The following is a 19,269-nucleotide window of genomic DNA, read 5'->3' on the forward strand; positions in this document are numbered from 1 at the left end:
ACACATATCAGTTGAGTTGGCATAGAAACATGGAATGGTTTCAAGTGAAGTGCTGTTAAATGCCACGATGTGTTATTGAATAGTTACTGGGACAGTTGTGCATGGATATCTGGATTCTTTCCCAAAGATTGTGTGATCACGCAGATGTAATCGCCACAGTGCAAGCCTGATCCCGTGAGTTCCCTAAAAAATGCTCCAAACACCATTCTCATTGTCTCCATTCTACAGGTTCTGTCAGCTTCCCCCTTTCTGGAGTGTCTCACACCCCCCTGCACTACTTATATATATCTACCATTTCTCCTCTTCAAGGCCAACCTTAATTTTTGATTTCTTTTTTTCTCAGAGCCTTCCTGTAGCATCCCCAATCTGGGTGAGCTCGACTTTGTGTAACAAGTTTGTTTGTACTGAGTCATGGCATTTTCCCATCTATTTACCTCCCATTGCTAGTTTTTATTCACGCCCCTCCTCTCCCCTCTTTCAACCACATGCCCTTTCTACCTTGGTAGATTGTCAACTGCTTCGGGGAGGAAAAAAAAGCCATGCCCTGTACAATTCTGTGTCCCTAGCCCCTAGTGTAGAACCATAATACATCTGTCTCTAACACTGATCAAGTGTATTCATTATCCCCACTATATAGATAGGAACCAGGGTTCGGTTTGGTAGGAAATTTGAATGAGCTCATATAACTGCTGAGCTTCGGTAGGATTTGAACTGGGCTTTTTACTTTAATATTCTTTATCTTTTTTGTTTTAATTGTTTTAGCTGTTAAATTGTATTTATCAGTTTGAGTTGGTGTTATATGCATGTGGTAAAAAAAAAAAAGTCCAAAGGTTCAGGGTCTCTTTCTGTTCTATTGCACTGGGTGAGTAACTTAATACATGCTTGTTCTCAGAATGTCCTGCTATTTTCCTTTAAGAAGCCACCTTGCTGTTCTGACTTCGGACTTCTGCTGTTATTAGTGGCTCCATCACAAAATCTTGGGATGGCTTTTTACCCTCCTCTTGCTCGCCCCAGCTAATTGGTGGCTCAAGACCAGCTGCTGCTTCAAAGGGCCTTCAAATCTATGCCTGCCTTCTCCCTCGTCACTGCTCCCCCAGAGCCGGCCCTCACTCCCCTACCCAGAGGCCTGCAGTCTGGCCGCCCTCCCTACCTCCCTTCACCCTGTTGCACTCCATTTCAGGGTACTCTAGAACCCTTCAGAAACCTGCAGAGAGTCCTTCTACCTTCCGATTGAGTTCTTAGCTCAGGGCTTCTTAACTGTTTTTGTTCAGCCGTCTAGTTAGTTTGGGTAATCTGGGGAAGCCACTGTCCCTTGCTAAATAATGGTTTTAAATGCTTAAAATGAAACATAAGTTTACAAAGGGAACCATTGAAATAGCTATCAAGCTATTTTAAAAGCAAATTTTGATATGAAAGTCTGTGTAATTTCTTATTATAATTAATAAATAATTCTGTAGTGAATACACTAGATAACAAGGTCCCCAGCAGGTGTGGTAACTACCACCACTTCATAGTAGTCATGGGTGCAAGCGATATCTTGAGATACCCACAGCTTCTGTGCTGTGATAGGAAAATGTCCATGATTTGTTTGGGGACGAGTCACGGGTCCTTCTACGATTACTGTCTTACCTACATTTTGTGACCAAAGGAAATGCCAAATTTCAGTCCGAGGTTAGTGAAAATAAATTGTTAATCCCTTTCCACTTGTGTTTTTGGCCCCCAGGTTCAGCCCCCCCCTTCCTGAGTCTGAATCTCAAGACTCTGTGAGGTCTGCGATCTCATTCCCTGTTAACTTGTAAGCTTTCCCTGTTAACTCCTTCCGCTCTCCCTGTGTGGGCTCTGCATTGTGCACCATACAGATGGGAGAGAAAACTGGGAGCCACATTGTCTAACCTGAGCCCTGCATCTCTGTTCTGTTTGCATCTGTGCAGGTAGAAGAAGGATGGTGGGAAGGCGTTCTCAATGGGAAGACCGGAATGTTTCCTTCCAACTTCATCAAGGAGCTGTCAGGGGAGTCGGATGACCTGGGCATCTCTCAGGATGAGCAGCTCTCCAAGTCAAGTAAGGAAGTCCCCCATGTGGGGGGCGGGGTGGGGGCACCGGCGGGTGCTGCTCCAGCCTCCCCACTTTTCTGTAGCCTGTGCCGAGGGACAGTGACGGAAGCTCACGAGTACGCTTCTGCTTGTGCTGCCTTCACCCCTGCGGTGTAGTAGGTTATCCTCGTAAAGGTGTGAACTGCACACCTTGATGTGTGCACAGGCGCACGCTGTCCATCTCTGGATAGGTGACCGTCAGCCTTCGTGCCATTTTCATATTCTCCTATGGCTCATATTACTGTGCTTCCATACACTTCTCTCACTGCAAGTTGGTAATTATTTTTTAAATGAACCACATGAGACTGTATTTCTCAGCATCCTTTGAGGAACTTGGAGAAAATTGGCACACGCACACACACAAAAACCGTTGGTGGTGAGAAGGGCTGTGTTCGGGAAGACTGCATGCCAGTTTCCTTACCAGTATGACAAGACAGCCCAGAGGCCAGCCCCACCTTGGGTGAGCATGCACGTCTTTCTGCGATGGTGAGAACGGACTCCAGGTCTTTCTTTCTCCAGGGCCTGAAGCTCTCCTCCCTCCAGCTTCTCTGCTGCCCTTCCCAACTCACGGAGCAAAAGGTCAGGACCGGGAAGCTTTGTTCTCCCAGTCGCTAACCCAACCTCCCACGTGGGCGTCTGTGTATCTCTTGTACCCCGTCTTGAGCCAAGCTCATGGCGTGAATGTCGTAAGACGCTCGACTGTCATGGTGGTGCGGCGCTACGTGGGGTTGCAGACCTCCCTTTCCAAACTCCGTCCTGTCAAAATAATACTGAAACATCTTTCTTTTCCATTGGGAAAAATCTGATTTTAGCAGTGTTCTCAAGTTAGTCGTGTCTCTTTTATTTAACCAGTAATCGGATGGACAGACTCCCAGTTTGGAGGTAACGCCACTTCTGGAAAAGTGCTCAGGCAACCTTCTTCACTTGGTCTCTCAGCAGCTCGGGCTCATTACAGCCTCTCATACATAGAAACAGCAGCTCTGGTCGGTTGGCTCATAGACTTCAGCTATACCCTTTCCCTCTCCTGCCAATGCCAGGGACCCCACCCCACCCCTGAACTCCATTCCATCCTAGGGTCTATGGTAGGAAATACGGGGGGGGTGATTTTGGAGCAAGCGAAGCATCTTGGAGCTCCTGTTGCCTTCTCTGGCTTGGGGTGAAGCAAGTCTCTGCTAACATGGCCCGGCTAGTGAGTAAAGCTGGGAGGGCAGTGAATGTCCTTGACCCCATGATAGTGGGAGTTGCTATAGGTCCTGAACTGCACATCAATTCTAACCTCCCTGGGGTCTCCTTTTATATATGGGAATAGTGTTGTACCTGGTAATTGGGTCCTATGATCACAATACTGTACCTCAGGGATGTTGTGGATTAAATGGGCTTTCTTGGAGGGAGGACCAAATCGGGTCATCATGCCATTATTTCTGTGGGGAAGTGTATTATGAGTTCTAATAGCAATAATGTATATAAATCACCTCAGCCATATAAGGCTGTCCATAAACGGTCACTTTCATTGTTAATCATGATAAACTCTTGGCATATAACCAGTTTGTATGTTGAGGCTGACGCACACGTACCATGCTCACTGAAGCATTTTGTGTCTGCATGTGGAAATTACTTTGGGATTCCTTTACTGATGCAGAAAAGGAGATCTGGAGGGGTATTGGACAACCTCTCTGGGAGAACCTTGACTTCTTGGTATCCTGCCATGTTAGCTATGCTTTCACAGCTGGAGGGGCAGAGAAGCAATGCCTTTTGTATTTTTGGAACTATTGAAATAAACTGTCTCCTCTTGCTCTAACTTAATAATAGGGACGTTTGACCCTGCCTGACCCCCTCAGCTCAAAGTGCATGGTGCTGGAATTTCTGGGGCAGGAGGTTAGGAGCCTGAGTGGAATGGTCTCTCTGGGCACTTAGCTTTCCTTCACATGATCAGAAGGGGCTGTTTCTCTTGGAGAGGTTGTTCTCCCCAACACTCACTCAGTTAAAAGCTCTCCATTTCAGAACTAGGAGAGCCCCAAAGTTTCAGCAGCCATGTTTAGTTACCACAGAATCTGTCCCTTATTGAGGGGTTTTGGGGTCCCTGAAGAGGCATGGTTTCCTAACAAGGATGGATGATTCTGAAAGAACTACATGGCCTTGGCAATCTTCCTGTTTATACAGTTAAGGACAAGAGGGCCCATCTATCTATCTCCCCTTCATCTGTCCACCCATATCCATCCTTCCTTCCTTCCTTCCTTCTTTTCTGCTATTCCTCATTCATTCAACCTTTGCTGAGCCCCTGTTGTTACTGAGACACTGCACAAGACACTGAAGATACACAGAGTCCCTGCCATCAGTCAGCTCACATTGCAGAAAGGGAGTACACAAGCTGGTAGTTCACGAAGGTGCCCCAGGTGCTCCATGAGTGTCTGAGGAAAAAGGTGGAAAGGCCAGTCCTATTGGGATCTGGGGACAATGGTGGTCCCAAAGGACTTTATACAAAAGCAGATGTCCCTATGTCTTGCTGAATTGAAGTAATCCCCTGAAAGAGAAATATCATCTCTCAGCATTCTGACAGGCTTTTCGGTAGCTGTTTACACTCTGATGATACAATGGCTATCAGATGGTAAAATGTATAAAATGTAGCCCAGATCACATACAGAAGTTAGGTATACTGGTAGGATTTGTCTAAGCGGAACCTTTGGTTTTAGAATGATTTTGCTTATTCCTGATTTGCAGAGAATGGCATCAGGAGTTTCAGTGTGCTTTACTTTAAATTTTTTTTTTATTTTAAAGGAATTATAGAGTCACAGGAAGTTGCAAAAAAAAAAAAAAAAAAAAAAAAAAAACAAACAAACAACCCAGAACTGTACAGAGAGATCCCATGTACCCTTCATCCAGTTTTCCCCCGGGATAACATCTTGTAGTAGTAAATACCTATTTACTTTTATCAAAAACTGAGAAAAACAAAGGTATTCATGCACAAAAGACATCTAGGTTTTTACTCTGGTATGAGCTAAACAGTACTTAATCAAGGTCTTTGTTAGACCAGCCCACTTAATATTCCTAACGTTTATGCCATTTTGGTAATTTTTAGAGAGTCTTGTGGCTTCATATAAAAATCCTCTTAATTTGAATGCTACCAGACATCACGGGTGAGGTGTTTTTGTTTTTTTTTTTAAGAGAGATAAAATCTGTTCTGGTACATATGAAGAAAATTTTGTGTACAGTGTATCCTTGTATATCTCTTTGTTGTGCACACACACACCCCTACACGTGCACATAATTATTTGGTATTTGTCCTCTTCACATTTCTATTTCCAGAAAGTATTTGAGCGTAGTTATTAAGGTGAGTTTTGTCAACCGATGGATGAATGTAATACAAGAAACCTGGCATTATATTTCTAAGGAAGTGTGCCCAAACAGCTTGACACATGGCAGGTGTTCAATAAGCACTTGCTGAGTCCTTTCTTACTCTAAGGAGGCATTTTTATCTTTGAATGACAGGTGCAAATTGCTTGAACTTGCTTTTCTTTTACCCTGATGTATTTTTATATATGGTGGTTGGTTATGAAAATCTCTGAACTTTAGATCTCTGTTCAGGGTAATCTAATCTGTCAAGGAAAGAGTTACAGCAATTGTATTGGTTGATAACGCTGATTTAAACCTTTTACCTCAGATAAGAAAGTTCATAGCTATGTAGTAGCAGAAACGTTTTGCTCCATACTTAAATTTGAAAACGCTATTGTATTTTATAAAGAATTTATGGAACATTGAAGGTACTTTTTGCACAGAGGTTTTTATTATAGAGGATTTCTAACATATACACAAGTCGAGAGAATAGTGTAATGAACCCCTGTGTGCTCAGCAACCAGCTTCAACATTTATTAGCCTGTGGCCACTTCATTGCAATTATACCACGGCCCAGTCCTCCCCCATATTATTCTGAAGCAAACTCCACATATCATATAATTTCAGTCATGAATATTTCAATATGTATCAATAAAAGGGGGGGTCTTAAAATCCTTATCACACCAAAAAAATAATGGCAGTTCCTCAGTGTAATTAAATATACAGTCAGTGTTCACTTCCCCTCATAGCCTTCTGTTTCGTTTAAAGTTTTATTTATTTAAGTGATTTCTACACCCAACATGGGCCTCGAACTCATGACCCCGAGATCAAGAGTCAGATGCTCTACTGACTGAGCCAATCAGACACCCCATAGTCTTCTATTTTTAATGCAATTTGTTAGTTTCTTTTAAGATTTTATTTATTTGAGAGAGAGAATGAGATAGAGAGAGATAGCATGAGAGGGGGGAGGGTCAGAGGGAGAAGCAGGCTCCCCGCCGAGCAGGGAGCCCGATGCGGGACTCGATCCTGGGACTCCAGGATCATGACCTGAGCCGAAGGCAGTCGCTTAACCAACTGAGCCACCCAGGCGTCCCTCCAATTTGTTAGTTTGAATGTGCATCCAGAGGAGGTGCATGCTTTGTAACTTATATCTGATTATAATCAGATGTGTTTCAAGTCTTTCTAAATCTGTGGATTCCTCCTCCATGTCTCCTTTTTCCCTTGTAATTTTATTTATTTATTTATTTATTTATTTATTTATTTATTTATTTATTTATATGACAGAGAGAGCATAAGCAGGAGGAGTGGCAGGCAGTGGGAGAGGGAGAAGCAGGCTCCCTGCTAAGCAGAGAGCCCGATGTGGGGCTCAATCCCAGGACCCCGGGATCATGACCTGAGCCGAAGGCAGATGCTTAACTGACTGAGCCACCCAGAAGCCCCTCCCTTGTAATTTTTTACTGAACAAACTGAGGTCCTTTGTCCATTAATTTCCCACCACCTGTCTTTGCTGATTTCATCTCTGTTATGCTATCAACTCTGTGTTCCTGTAAATTGATAATCACATCTAGGGGCTTGATTAAATTGAGGTTTGAAATATATATATATATTCCCTAAAATGTCATAGATGGTGGTGTATCATCTATATGAAGGCTCATAATGTCTAGCTGTCTTTGTTTTTGAATGTTAGCAGCCACCGACGATTCTCACCCAGATCTGTTGGGGCTTCCAAAATGACACCAACAAGGAATTTTTTTAAAGATTTTATTTATTTATTTGACAGAGAGAGACAAAGCGAGAGAAGGAACACAAGCAGGGAGAGTGGGAGAGGGAGAAGCAGGCTTCCCGCGGAGCAAGGAGCCCGATGCGGGGCTCGATCCCAGGACCCTGGGATCATGACCTGAGCCGAAGGCAGACGCTTAACAACTGAGCCACGCAGGCACCCACCAACAAGGAATTTTTTGAAAGAATGAAATGGGCTCCCATGTAGCAGACCAATGGTGAAAAAAATTTGAGTAAATTAGGTTTTTCAAAAAGAAAACATCCAAGTGATTGTAATAATAATGTGGGCAGAATCTTAGGAATAGAAAGGAATTTAGAGATCGTCCAGCCTGGTGTCAGATAAGAACCCTAAAGTCCAGGGAAACTAAGTGCTGGGTGTGGCATGGCTTATAAGTGACGAGGCCACAATTCTATTCAGGCTTTTCACACATACTTTGGTATTGCTTTTATTCTGGCCTGCAGTTTACCCTTTCACAGAGCATCTGACAAATTTCAAATTTGACTAGAGTTTAGATTATTTCTTCCTATTGCAGATCATGATTAATTAATTACCTTTTCATTTTCTATTTTGCACGTGCTGGTATTGACTAAATGTGAAAGAGAACTAATTATAGGGGTGCCTGGGTGGCTCAGTCGGCTAAGCTGCTGACTCTTTGTTTTGGCTCAGGTCATGATCTTGGGGTCCTGGGATTGAGCTCCATGTTGAGCCCTGTGTCGGGCTCCGTGCTCAGTGGGGAGTCTACTTGAGATTCTCTCCCTCTCCCTCCCCCCCACTCATGCATGCTCTTTCTCTCTCTCCCTCTCTCTCTCTAAAAAAAGAACTAATTATAAATTATACTGATATTAAATTATAATCAGAGAATATCCTGAATCCATAAGATTTATTTGGACGCTGAGGCAAATCCAGATATTACTGTTGTCCAGTTTCATTTTCAGACAAATTTTGCTTCACATTTGAGACATAAACGTGTCTTATTTCTAACATATTTTTTAATATTATTGAATTTCTCAGTTTCTAAAGTAATTGTTGTAAAACCAAAAAGTATTCCTGTTAGTTTTTTTCTTTAAAAAAACATCATTTAGCTACAGAAACATTTTGTTCAATTATTGTCCATAATTTTCAGAGGGACAAGGTTTGCATTATCTTTCTGTAACCATTAATAACTAGGAGATTTCAGTTTGAATTGACTTTGTTGTTTTCCTAATTCTTTATTTTGGGATTTTAGATTCTGAATCTTTAGTGATTTGTCAAGCTAAGACGAAGATGAAGATGGCCTTTTAAAACTTGGGGCAAACCACTTTCATGATATAGAAATGTTGTATTTCATTAGTTGTAAGATAAAGATTGTTCTTTTTTATTTTGTACATTTTGTTCTTTTTAGTATTAGTTGGTATTTGTTTTGTATATGACATCCTATTAGCATTGAAGAGCAATTAGCAAATTGATGAAACAGTTTTAAGCAAAATTAGATGCCAGGATAAGCATATGATTTTCTGTTGAAATTCTAAAATTCTTCCCTTTTTTTTAAAAGATTTATTTATTTATTTATTTATTTATTTGACAGAGAGAGACACAGTGAGAGAGGGAACACAAGCAGGGGGAATGGGAGAGAGGGAAGCCGGCTTCCCGCAGAGCAGGGAGCCCGATGTGGGGCTCGATCCCAGGACCCTGGGACCATGACCCGAGCCGAAGGCAGACGCTTAACGACTGAGCCACCCAGGTGCCCCTAAAATTCTTCCCTTTTAGAGTGTTTGCTGCCTTCAGGTATTAATACTTAATAGTGATAGTTGAGTATTTCTGCCAATGGAATAAACAGCACTCATATTCATGAACTTTCCAATTGCCCGTCTCCTTTGCGCTTTAGATAGAACATGTGTGTCCTCATTCACCCGCAGCCCAGGCTTCATTTCCCATCGCCTTGCTGCCAGTGAACAGGTCTTTGCACACATGCTTGGCCATTCAGAGACATCAGAGCTGTGGTCTCCCTCAGTGATCCTCAGACTTGGTCCTGGGGAAGAACACAGGGAGGTTCTGTTGTACTTGGAGGGACTTTATCAAAATACTGATTTCTTTTTCTTCCGCTTTCTTTTTCTGACACTGAGAGGACTCCCGCTGTTTAGTTTGGGAGGACCTCGCTTGCAAAACATCTGCGTCCTTAGGAATAATGTCACCTTGATGACCAAAGTGAAGCAGAATAAAAATTACCCAAATAAAACAAGCCGCTGTTATTTGCTCTTTTTTTTTTTTTTGGTCATCAAAGTCCTCAAGAGCTGCAAATCTAACACGAACCTTTGAGACACTCTCTTGTTTCTTCGGATGATTCTTACGTAGCCAGTGGTTTTGAACATCTAAGTTTTTGCTTTAATTGGATGGAGCACACTTGTCAAAAAGGGCAGACTTCAGAAGGAGAGTGTCCCACCATGCCTGTAGGACATGGAAATGGGAAATACCCGATGGCATTTCAGTTGTCCATCTGATCATTCACAGTTCTCTTCATGTCTCAGGAGTGACGTGGCCCAGAAGCTGACTTGATGTTTCCTGTTGGATTTTCCATTTTCCTAAAGAATGTTCTAAGAAGTGAGACAAGTTGCTCCCTCCCTCTCAGTTCCTCTCTCTGTAAATGTAGCCTGCCTTTCTCTCCCTCAGACTTATTATGAGTGAGCTGTATGACTGGCCTCTAGTTTGATATTTAGCTTGTAAGCCATAAGAGAACCTGTTTGTTGGGTAATGTAGAGTAATGCATTTATTAATTGAGTTTGCCTTTAGCAAACCATTTTACCTGCCCATGGTATTCTCTGTGAGGGGTGTGTGTGTGTGTGTGTGTGTGTGTGTGTGTGTGTACTCAAACTAGGACAGTGTGTGTATATTTTCTGTACTTATGATTCCGGAGAAATTTGGCCTTTAGCTATGTGTCCAGTCCTATGCTCTTGATAACCTCTACTTGTAACAACAAAAAAGAGATAATTTGAATTTGACAGTGGGTGAGTCCTATGTCCTCATGCTTAAGTACAGTCTCTTGACTGATATGGCAAAAGCTCAATTAAGGTGTTTCAAGAAATAGGGTTTTCTGCTGTCCGCAGTGCTAAGCAGAAAGCCCCTTACATCTACACGGATGACACTATTGGTTTCAATCCTTATTGGTGAGCTCCCCCGCCCCCAGCATATTAGTGCCTTTTCTTGCTGAAAGGTACGAAGGGTAAAATCTTTAAAGAGAATTCCATGCCTTGTTGAGAATCTTGGGGTCATGGATATCATTTTGTATTATACAGGACCCTAGGGGTAGAAGATAAAAGATAATGGGCCTAAATCTATATTACGCATGGGTCATACTCTCCAAAGAGGAGTTTGCCCTGTATAATTGAGTTCATTAAGGAATCCAATTAGTTGGATTTCTTCTGGTTAATTGAGGTTTTCCTTTTCTTGAGTTAAAATGCAGAAATGGCTTCCAGGTTTAAATTGGGCCTAATCTACATGCCAGTCATTTGCAGAAGCAAGCCCCTCTTCTGGGTGCTCATTGCCATCATGGTTGCGTGGGGACTTTGGGCTCATTCCTTAACATTCTTAAATTCTGCCTAATGGTCTCTAATTAATTTGCCAGTAAAACTCTTACAGCGGATTCATTGAAGGCAAGTTCAGTTAAAGACTCTCCCTCTTCCTTCTTTTGCCATCATTTGCTCCCCCTTCCCCCCTCTTGTTTTTCTCTCCCCTTCTCTTCTCTCATTCACTGTCAGGAAAGACTACATTTGAAGGGACAATTCTGTACCGAGCTGCACCGGGAAAGACGGAGGGCCACAGACGCTATTACAGTGAGTGACCTTAACAGCAGGAGGCAATTGTAAAGTTAACATCCGGGTACTTGTGGTTTTTGACACGGCCGCACTTTCCTGAGCTGCTCATGCTTCTGCCAAGTGTCTGTGTGAATTTCTGATGCAAGGACATGGACTTATTTGCCCGAATAAGTGCTGTCTCCTTGGTGTGTGCTACAGGAGCATTCTCATCACCAGCCCTGGCGCTTTCTCGTTTGCTTTGTGCCTCTGCCATGTGTGTGACATGCGTGCATGAACCATGCGTGCAGAGAAGGGACCGGTAGCATTTGTCATGGCATACGTATTTGTGCCAGTATCTCTGGGCCTCTGGGGTGGTGTAAGATGGCTTCCCATGGAGATGTCAACCTCTCGCGGTTACTGCTTTTCCTGAGTGGCTCATTAGAAACCAATAAACCATTTCTTCATTGCGTGTTCAAAGAAATAAGAATGCGGCATGAAAGCCTACGCCAGAAATGGTGTTCTGCTCTGCTCATTCTGCCAGGCACTGCACGACAGACTTCTTTTGGCAGGACCAACATATAGCCTTTTGTGTTATGAGATAAAGCTGCCAAAAGTTGAGGGGGAAGGACATGAATGAGATTAATGAATGAATTTCATGAAGCCCTTAGAACGGTTCCTGCCGCTGAATGGCACTATGCACGTGAGTTTTAAATTTAAAATCAACAAAAATGGCTCACAGATCTGAATTGATCCATGCTGGAATATTTCGGTCAGTTACACAAAAGTGTAATTTATGATGTCATTTGGCCCACCGTATAACAGAGAAAACTTGAGGCTTTTTTCTTTTTTTACCTTGAAGGCAAAGCCTCCACCCTGGTGTGCAGGTACACATATGCATCCATCCTACGTACGCAGAAGTGGTGAAAGAGAAGGTGCAGATGTGAACGCCAGAACCCGGCTTCTCACACCGTCTGGGGTGCAGTTCGTTCTTATTTCCGTCCCCCCACAGACGGAGAACTGGTCTTGCTGTACACGACTTTACTACGCATGCCGTGTGCCGCCTGCACCTCACCACGGGTGGTTGACAGACCGGGACTGGTCTACTCCCTGGTCACCTAGACGAGTCCCCTGGCCACACGTCTGAAGTCATAGCGGTGCCCACCGCTCTAAGCGCTTCCAAACAAGCACACTTCCTGCGCTCAGCGCGTGGTGTACCGGTCACAACCCCTTCATGACCTGGCCCCAGCCCGCAGACGACACTCTGAGCAATACTGCCCGTGGGGGTCACTGACACGGGGACACTTTATAGGAAAGCAAGTATGATGGGCACCAGTAGCTAAAAGCTGCAGCACCCAACTGACATGAAATGTCACCTTTCTTTCCCTCCAAAGGGAAGGAACTAGATTCTGAGTTATTTCACCAACCCAGATATTCAGCTATATGATTTGCATACTGAAAAGCGATAGAAGCAGGCTGCCAGAATGTCTGGAAGAAAAATCTGCTGTGGGTTTCCTTCCCAGTCCATGCTTATGTGGCTGAAAGACTGCCCCCTCTCCCCATGTAATGTGAAGAGCATTTCTCACAGTGATTAATAGAAAGTCATTAAGATGAGCCCGGAAGGCATTGAATCCCTGAAACCAGAAGCTCAGTGAAATCAGAATGGCACTGGTTGAAAACATCATGGTTCTAATTAATGAGGAATGATAGAAGACTCCTTCAGATTCCTCTCTTTGAAGAACTAAAACAGCCTTGCCCTAATCCACTTGCCTGCTGCCTTCTGCGGCTGCTGGTGGTGGTGGTGGGGAGGGCAGGACGGTGAGGGTTTTTTCCACTAACTCTTTCTTTATTTCACCCTCAAATGGGTCTTTCCAACCCAGAAAAGAATATACAAGCCATTTATCACATAGAAAGGATCCATACGGCAAAATGAGAACATGTTAAAGGGGAAATGACACAATATTTAGACTCCAAAATTATATCTCCAGCAGGGATATTTCCAAAAACAATGAACAAATAAACACACGAATGGATAGCTAATCCAGGGGGGTTCTCCATGTTTGCACACTCAAATCCAGTCCTATAAATTGCAGCCGACCCCACGGCTGCAGGCTGCTCCTCATGGCTCTGTCCTCCATTCTTGCTCACAAATGCTGTTCTTTACTTAATTAAAATGTACAACAGGGATCTTCCTCCTCCCCCCTTCCTTTGTGGCCTATAAATGCCATTTTGTTGAAAACAGCAGCAGCAACAAACACAGCCATTGTTTTCATTTTAAGGATTTGATTTTGAAACTTGTTGGCAATTTATAATGACCTTTTGATATTTTATCTGTTTTCATTTAACAGTTCCTTCCTGCCCTGAGACTTCTTTATTTGAATGACTTCGACATTTTATAACATTTTATGTGAGCAATTATTTGGTGTATTGTTCATATGTACTAGGAGCCCACCTTCCCTATAGAGGGATAGCGCACGATTGCCTAATACAGAACCAACTTTGATTATGTACTTTCATCGAGGGCATTGTTGTCATCAGGGGATATACAGTAAATGTTCAGGAGCTATTCTACACACCTAGAGGCTTTAGAGACAGATTGAATGGCAAACTAGTATTCCATAAAATATCCTTTGAATCCTGCCCTTTGATGGCATGACTGATGCACTGACTTTCAAAGTAAGAGTGTACACCCAGAAATTAACTAGAAACAAATAGGCTCTTCCTTTTAGGAACATGATTGTGGGCAGAGCTTGGGGAATAAAGAATCTGGGAGGTAAGTGTTCATGCTGTCTTGCTGATAACTATCTGATGACTTCCAACACATGCCACAGGAAGTCGAAGGAAGGGTGTCATGTCCCCAGTGTTCTTCTTTGGAAAGGGATTCAGCTTTGGGGAAATGATGGCATTGAAGGAGGGGAAGAAGAGCGGTAGGCTCGGAGGAGTCCGGCCTCCGGGAGGGCAGCTTCCTTTCCCTCTTTAACAAACACAATCATCTTGCCAGGGAAAGCGTCTCAATGTCAAGTTTGGTTTAATGCTTTCCTCGAGAAACATGTCTGCGTGCATTTATTCCTTGTGAAGCCATCCAGAGAGATTTAATTCTTTGGCAGTCATAATTTTATGTGGTTTCTTTAATTGCTAATTTGTTTAAATGGCTTTTAGCTTTACAGTTTCCCTTTAGGAAATGTTACTTTCATTGCTAATTGCTAATTGCCATGAGTCATATAGATTGGAGGTACAGTATGTGATACTGGCAGGGTGGGGAGGTGAGGACAGGGTGGGAAGGGTTGTTATCATGCAGACTGTGGCAAAACAAGTTTGTGTTAGAATCAGGCTCCGGCTGAAGAGTGGTGAAATGTCACACTTACAGAGATCTGCTTTGAAATTAGATTTTTTTTTGAAGAATTTTGACTCACTTCTTAAAATTAAAGGCTGTGGGTGGGGAGATCGAACAAAACTCAGAGCCACCCAAATGCAACATATTCAACACACTAAATGGAAAGCCCCAGTGCAGGTTGTCCTATGCCCAGTAACACTTTTAGAGGTGGTTCCTGGCTGGCTGTGAGGCACTTCACACCTATGGCTGATTTCTGAGCTCTTTCTCTCCCCGTCCCCACTCTTGACAGGTTTAAGGGAAACCACAGGCTCCGAGAGTGATGGGGGTGACTCGAGCAGTACCAAATCCGAAGGTGCCAACGGGACAGTCGCAACTGCAGCAATCCAGCCGAAGAAAGTTAAGGGAGTGGGCTTTGGAGATATATTCAAAGACAAACCAATAAAACTAAGACCAAGGTCGATTGAAGTAGAGAATGACTTTCTACCGGTGGAGAAGGTATGTTCAACAGTTTCTGTTTTATTTCAACACAGTGTGGAGTACCCAAAAGTCCATTGTAGGGCATCTGAGACTTCTTATGCCTCTTCTGGGGTGTCGGCGTCCTCACATGCTAGCTGTTTGCTCTCTCCCCTTTGAGGCTCTCCCTTTGTGTTTCTGGAAAGGCTCATGCTCTAGTTTGCGTCTTCTCTTCTTACTGATGTCTCTGTGGAATGCATCTCAGTATGACTTTTCAAATGGACCTGCACTTCTCCATTCCCCTCCACCACCACCCCCCCAAAAAGCCCCTCATGCCTGGACCCAGCTAAACACATGACCATGACACTCGCGAGCACAGACTGATCTATCACTTCTCCTTGTCCATTTCTCTGGTGCTTAGTGCCTGGGTGTGTTGACTGGTTCTGTAGTAGACCAAAGGGGTTGTGCGTTTTTTCTCTAGGAGTTAGGTGGGAATGATTTCAGACGGCCGAAAGGAAGTCTCCCGCATGTGGGTATGATGGAGATGGGCTGTGCTGTGACTCCCTGAGTTGCTGCCATCAGGAAGCTGGCTGTTGTCTTCCACCTCTCTGGTTCTGGGTTGCGGAGAGGCAGACAGCGTGTTGCTGCTGAGTACGCGGTTGCCACAGCAACACACCCAGAGCCACCGAGCTTGTGGCTGTCGGTGACGTCTACTGTGGTACACTTCTGAGCACCAGAGCTTTGCTTAGGATTTGATAAATACTGTGGAATTTTCCAGATTGTAATAAGCTACACTTGTGCTGTGCTTAAGGAATGTTTGTTAATTCGATTTAGTGTTGAAACTTTTGCTTTGATGTTTGTGCCAGTAGGCTCGGGGGATGGGGCATTGGCAGCATCTCTAACTCAGGTTTATCGGTGGCTTTTAAATGTTTTTCATTTTTCAGGTGAGATGAATTTTTAAAAGTTGCGTCATCTTCCACAGCTGTGGAACTTCCAGCCACCTCTTTCCCCCAGCCCCCAGCAGCCTTGCCTGGTGTCATCATGCATTAGAATCTGGAAAGGAAACTTTGGGACACTTAATACTCTTAGAGATGAAAAAGGCAGAAAGGGCAGAGACTTAGACATGAAAGACTGTTCCATTTACATTCTTCTTTTGCTGCAGCTTATCTGAGCCAGCTTTGTTTCTTCCAGTAAGCATTATATGATATTTCTCAAGATCTGAAAGCTATCTACTTGGTATCCCAGCTTGCGAACTCATTTCTCCTTCACACGATCACTTTCAGATTCCTGTAAATATTTATGAAAGAGCAAGTCCCCATCTTGGGAAGAAACAATGGATGTCGTTTTTCTTCATTTTACTCAGCTGGTTGAAATGAACATGACCAGGGCGCCTGGGTGGCTCAGTTGGTTAAGCGACTGCCTTCGGCTCAGGTCGTGATCCTAGAGTCCCGGGATCGAGTCCCACATAGGGCTCCCTGCTCAGCTGGGGGTCTGCTTCTCCCTCTGACCCTCTTTCCTCTCATGCTCTCTGTCTCTCATTCTCTCTCTCTCAAATAAATAAATAAAATCTTAAAAAAAAAAAAAAAGAAATGAACACGACCATTGACTCAGTCAGCAAACAGTTAACTCTTTTTGTTTGCTTTGTGATTCTTGGGTCTTATTCTTCTCTGCCTAGAAGGACAGTGTGTGTGTGTGTGTGTGTGTGTGTGTGTGTGTGTGTGTGTGTGACTTCTATTATTGCTATGAAGATTCGTTTCAAGCAGCAGCAGCGTCAAGTCTAATACTCCTGAGCTGGTATCTCAGCACACTTCTCTGAACCCCGGGGCCACATGCCCCACTGCCAACTTGCGCATCTCCACTGGAAGATCTTAAATTCTTACTAGCTAGCCCAACCCTGAACTCATCGTCATTCCCCCTCGAACCACTCTGCCCACAGCCTTCCATATCTCAGGGAAGGCAGTGCCACTCCCCCTCCTACACGTCAGGACTAAAGCCTTGGGGTTGCCCCTGACTTCTTCTCTCACAATCCATGTCCGACCCATCAGGTGACTCCATCAGTTCTGCCTCCGTGAATGCCTGGCACCCACCACCGCTCATCCCCTTCATGGCTCCCCTGCTCTCTCGCCATCACTCAGTGGCCTCCTAATAGGGCTTTCTGCTTCTCCCTTCCCCCTACAGTCTCGTCTCAGCAGTGAAGCCGGGGTGATCCTTTGAAAGCCCAAGTCGGATCATGCCACTCCTCTGCTTGTGTCCCTGCAGAGGCTCCCCCGAGAACCAGAGTGAAAGGCCTGCCCCGGGCCCGCAGGCTGAAGTGATTCGATTCCATTACCACGCGGACTTCCTCCCTCTCCTTCTCCCCTTGCTTACTCTGTCCTGGCCCCTTACTTTTCCCTAAACACGCCAAGCACCCTCCCACTTGGAGCCCTTTATCACAGTGCTTTCCTCTGGCTGGACACCCTGCTTCCACCTGCCCACTTGGCTGCCTCCCGCTCCCTCCTCCCCCAGACTTTGCTCAGACTTCACCTTTTGAGCAAGCCCCGCCCTGGCGCACTCATTCTAAAACATGCTCCCTTGGCCTAGCCTGCTCACTTGTGCTGCATTTTTTGTTTTCCATAGCCTGCAACCTTTTCTAATGTAATATTTATTTTTTTATCCTGTTTATTATTTATTTTATTCACTGATATATGCCATGTGCTTGGAACACTGTGCGGCACATAATAGGCTAGGTGCTCAGTAAGTATTAGATGTATGAATAATATTAAACTATATTAACATAGCACTCTAGAGATTACAGACCTCTATGAAATGAGGGGACTGGGTGGGATAATATAACAGATATATAGTTGAAAATATAGTGGCTGTATGGTTTGTTGCGTTTTTGTGAAGCAGAGATTTATTGTATTGGTCTTAGTGACATGACACGTTAACATCATCAGAGTAATATGTATGTGTGTGTGCGTGTGTGTGCATCTTCATTCATGATTTGTTTGCAGAAGGAAACCGTGTGTTGGCAGCAGTCTTAACCCGTTCCTCATTGTGAACCCTCTGGGGAAAATGTAAACTTCCCTGCTTGCTTTACTGGCTGTGGACAATTTTTTTTATAGCATCTAAGAGGACTCAGAACTATCTCCACTCCCTGTTGTTGGCGCTATGGATAATTGCATAGATTTATGGATCCATTATATTATTGCACAACCAGGCATGAGAGCTGAGGAGTGCGATAATGTTTTACTAGTGCACAACCTGGTTCTTGTCACTTTTGAGATGGTTTTGTGTCCAGGATTTATGTTTGTGGAAGGAAGTTTCCTTTGAGAATTGAGCATACTGTTTGGATTTTGCGGAAGCACAAATTGGATCTCATGTGACAGCATTTGTTAGGTGAGACCCAAGCAGGTCTTCCACATAGGCTCGGGCAGTTGGCCTTCTGAGATGGCTGGTTTGATAACTTGGATGAAAAAAAAAAAAGGAATCTGGTAATTTTTAACAACTGCAAGCATATTCTGTTTTCCATTCAAGTTGGGAAGTTTTGAGATCCACTTTTGTGGATCAGTCACTAGAAAATTCTGTGCTTGCTTTCCATATGCTCTAATCCATATCAGCCTAACCAGAGTGACTAAGTGCTGATAATTATACTAGGAGAGATACTACAGAACACTACCCGCCCCCAACACTAGGGAAATAGTGAGTAGTCTTGCTTCTCAATTTATTGAGCTATAGGCAAGGACCCTGTTTATGAGTCCTTTTATCACTGTGAATGATTTGTTTAATGCACCATTTAACTGAAATATTTACAGATGAAATTATTTCATGTCAGGGTTTTGCTTCCAGTAATTTGGAAGATGGAAGAGTGGGTAGGGCACAAAGGAAACAAGATTGGTCATGAGTTGATAATTGTTGAAACTGGATGGTGCATAACATATGGGATCAGCACCCTGTACTCTATTTTTATATATATTGTAAACTTCCCTTGATAAAAGGTTAAAGAAGAAAAAGAAGAACCTTGGGAAAAAATATAACATTTAAACTAAGCCCAGAAATAAGTATGTGTTATATTAAAATAATGGAAAATACAGTATGTCTAAAGATGAACTAAGTTAAATATCATAAGATTAGAAGGGCATGGTACCATTGTCCTAGCTCACTGACCCTGACAAAATCACTAACCTCAATGAGGCCATATGTAATATGGGAATACTCTGTATACCTGTCCTATCCCATAAGACTTAAAAAAATGTTATATAACAGAAAATACTTTGAAATTATAAATGTAACTCATTTCAACTAATATTTATTGAGTACTCACTATATGTTCAGCCCTGGGGACACAGTGGTGAATGAGACCAGGTCACTGCCCTCGGGGAGCTGCAGAAAAGTAAACAAGCAATAATAATACAGTGTGGGGAATGCCACAGGTTGAGATCAGGTTGAGAACACAGTGCTGAGCTGTAGGAGCCCTTGGGCATGGTAGGAAGTGATGAGTTGTGAGGGAGGCGGGAGAATGAGTGTTCATGTACG

At 43.6% G+C, this 19,269-nt stretch overlaps 1 protein-coding gene across 1 annotated transcript in view; it reads left to right on the forward strand.

Moving 5' to 3' along the window:
• SH3KBP1 (SH3 domain containing kinase binding protein 1) overlaps positions 1–19,269 on the forward strand; it is a 337,600-nt gene that overhangs the window by 182,533 nt on the left and 135,798 nt on the right. The window contains exons 5-8 of the mRNA XM_044911630.1: positions 1,932–2,061; positions 2,613–2,672; positions 10,935–11,009; positions 14,591–14,796. Coding sequence (XP_044767565.1) covers positions 1,932–2,061; positions 2,613–2,672; positions 10,935–11,009; positions 14,591–14,796 — 471 coding nt within the window. The remainder of the gene's footprint in view (positions 1–1,931; positions 2,062–2,612; positions 2,673–10,934; positions 11,010–14,590; positions 14,797–19,269) is intronic.

Source organism: Neomonachus schauinslandi, chromosome X, assembly GCF_002201575.2.
Source record: "Neomonachus schauinslandi chromosome X, ASM220157v2, whole genome shotgun sequence".
In the NCBI taxonomy this organism is placed as follows: Eukaryota; Metazoa; Chordata; class Mammalia; order Carnivora; family Phocidae; genus Neomonachus; species Neomonachus schauinslandi.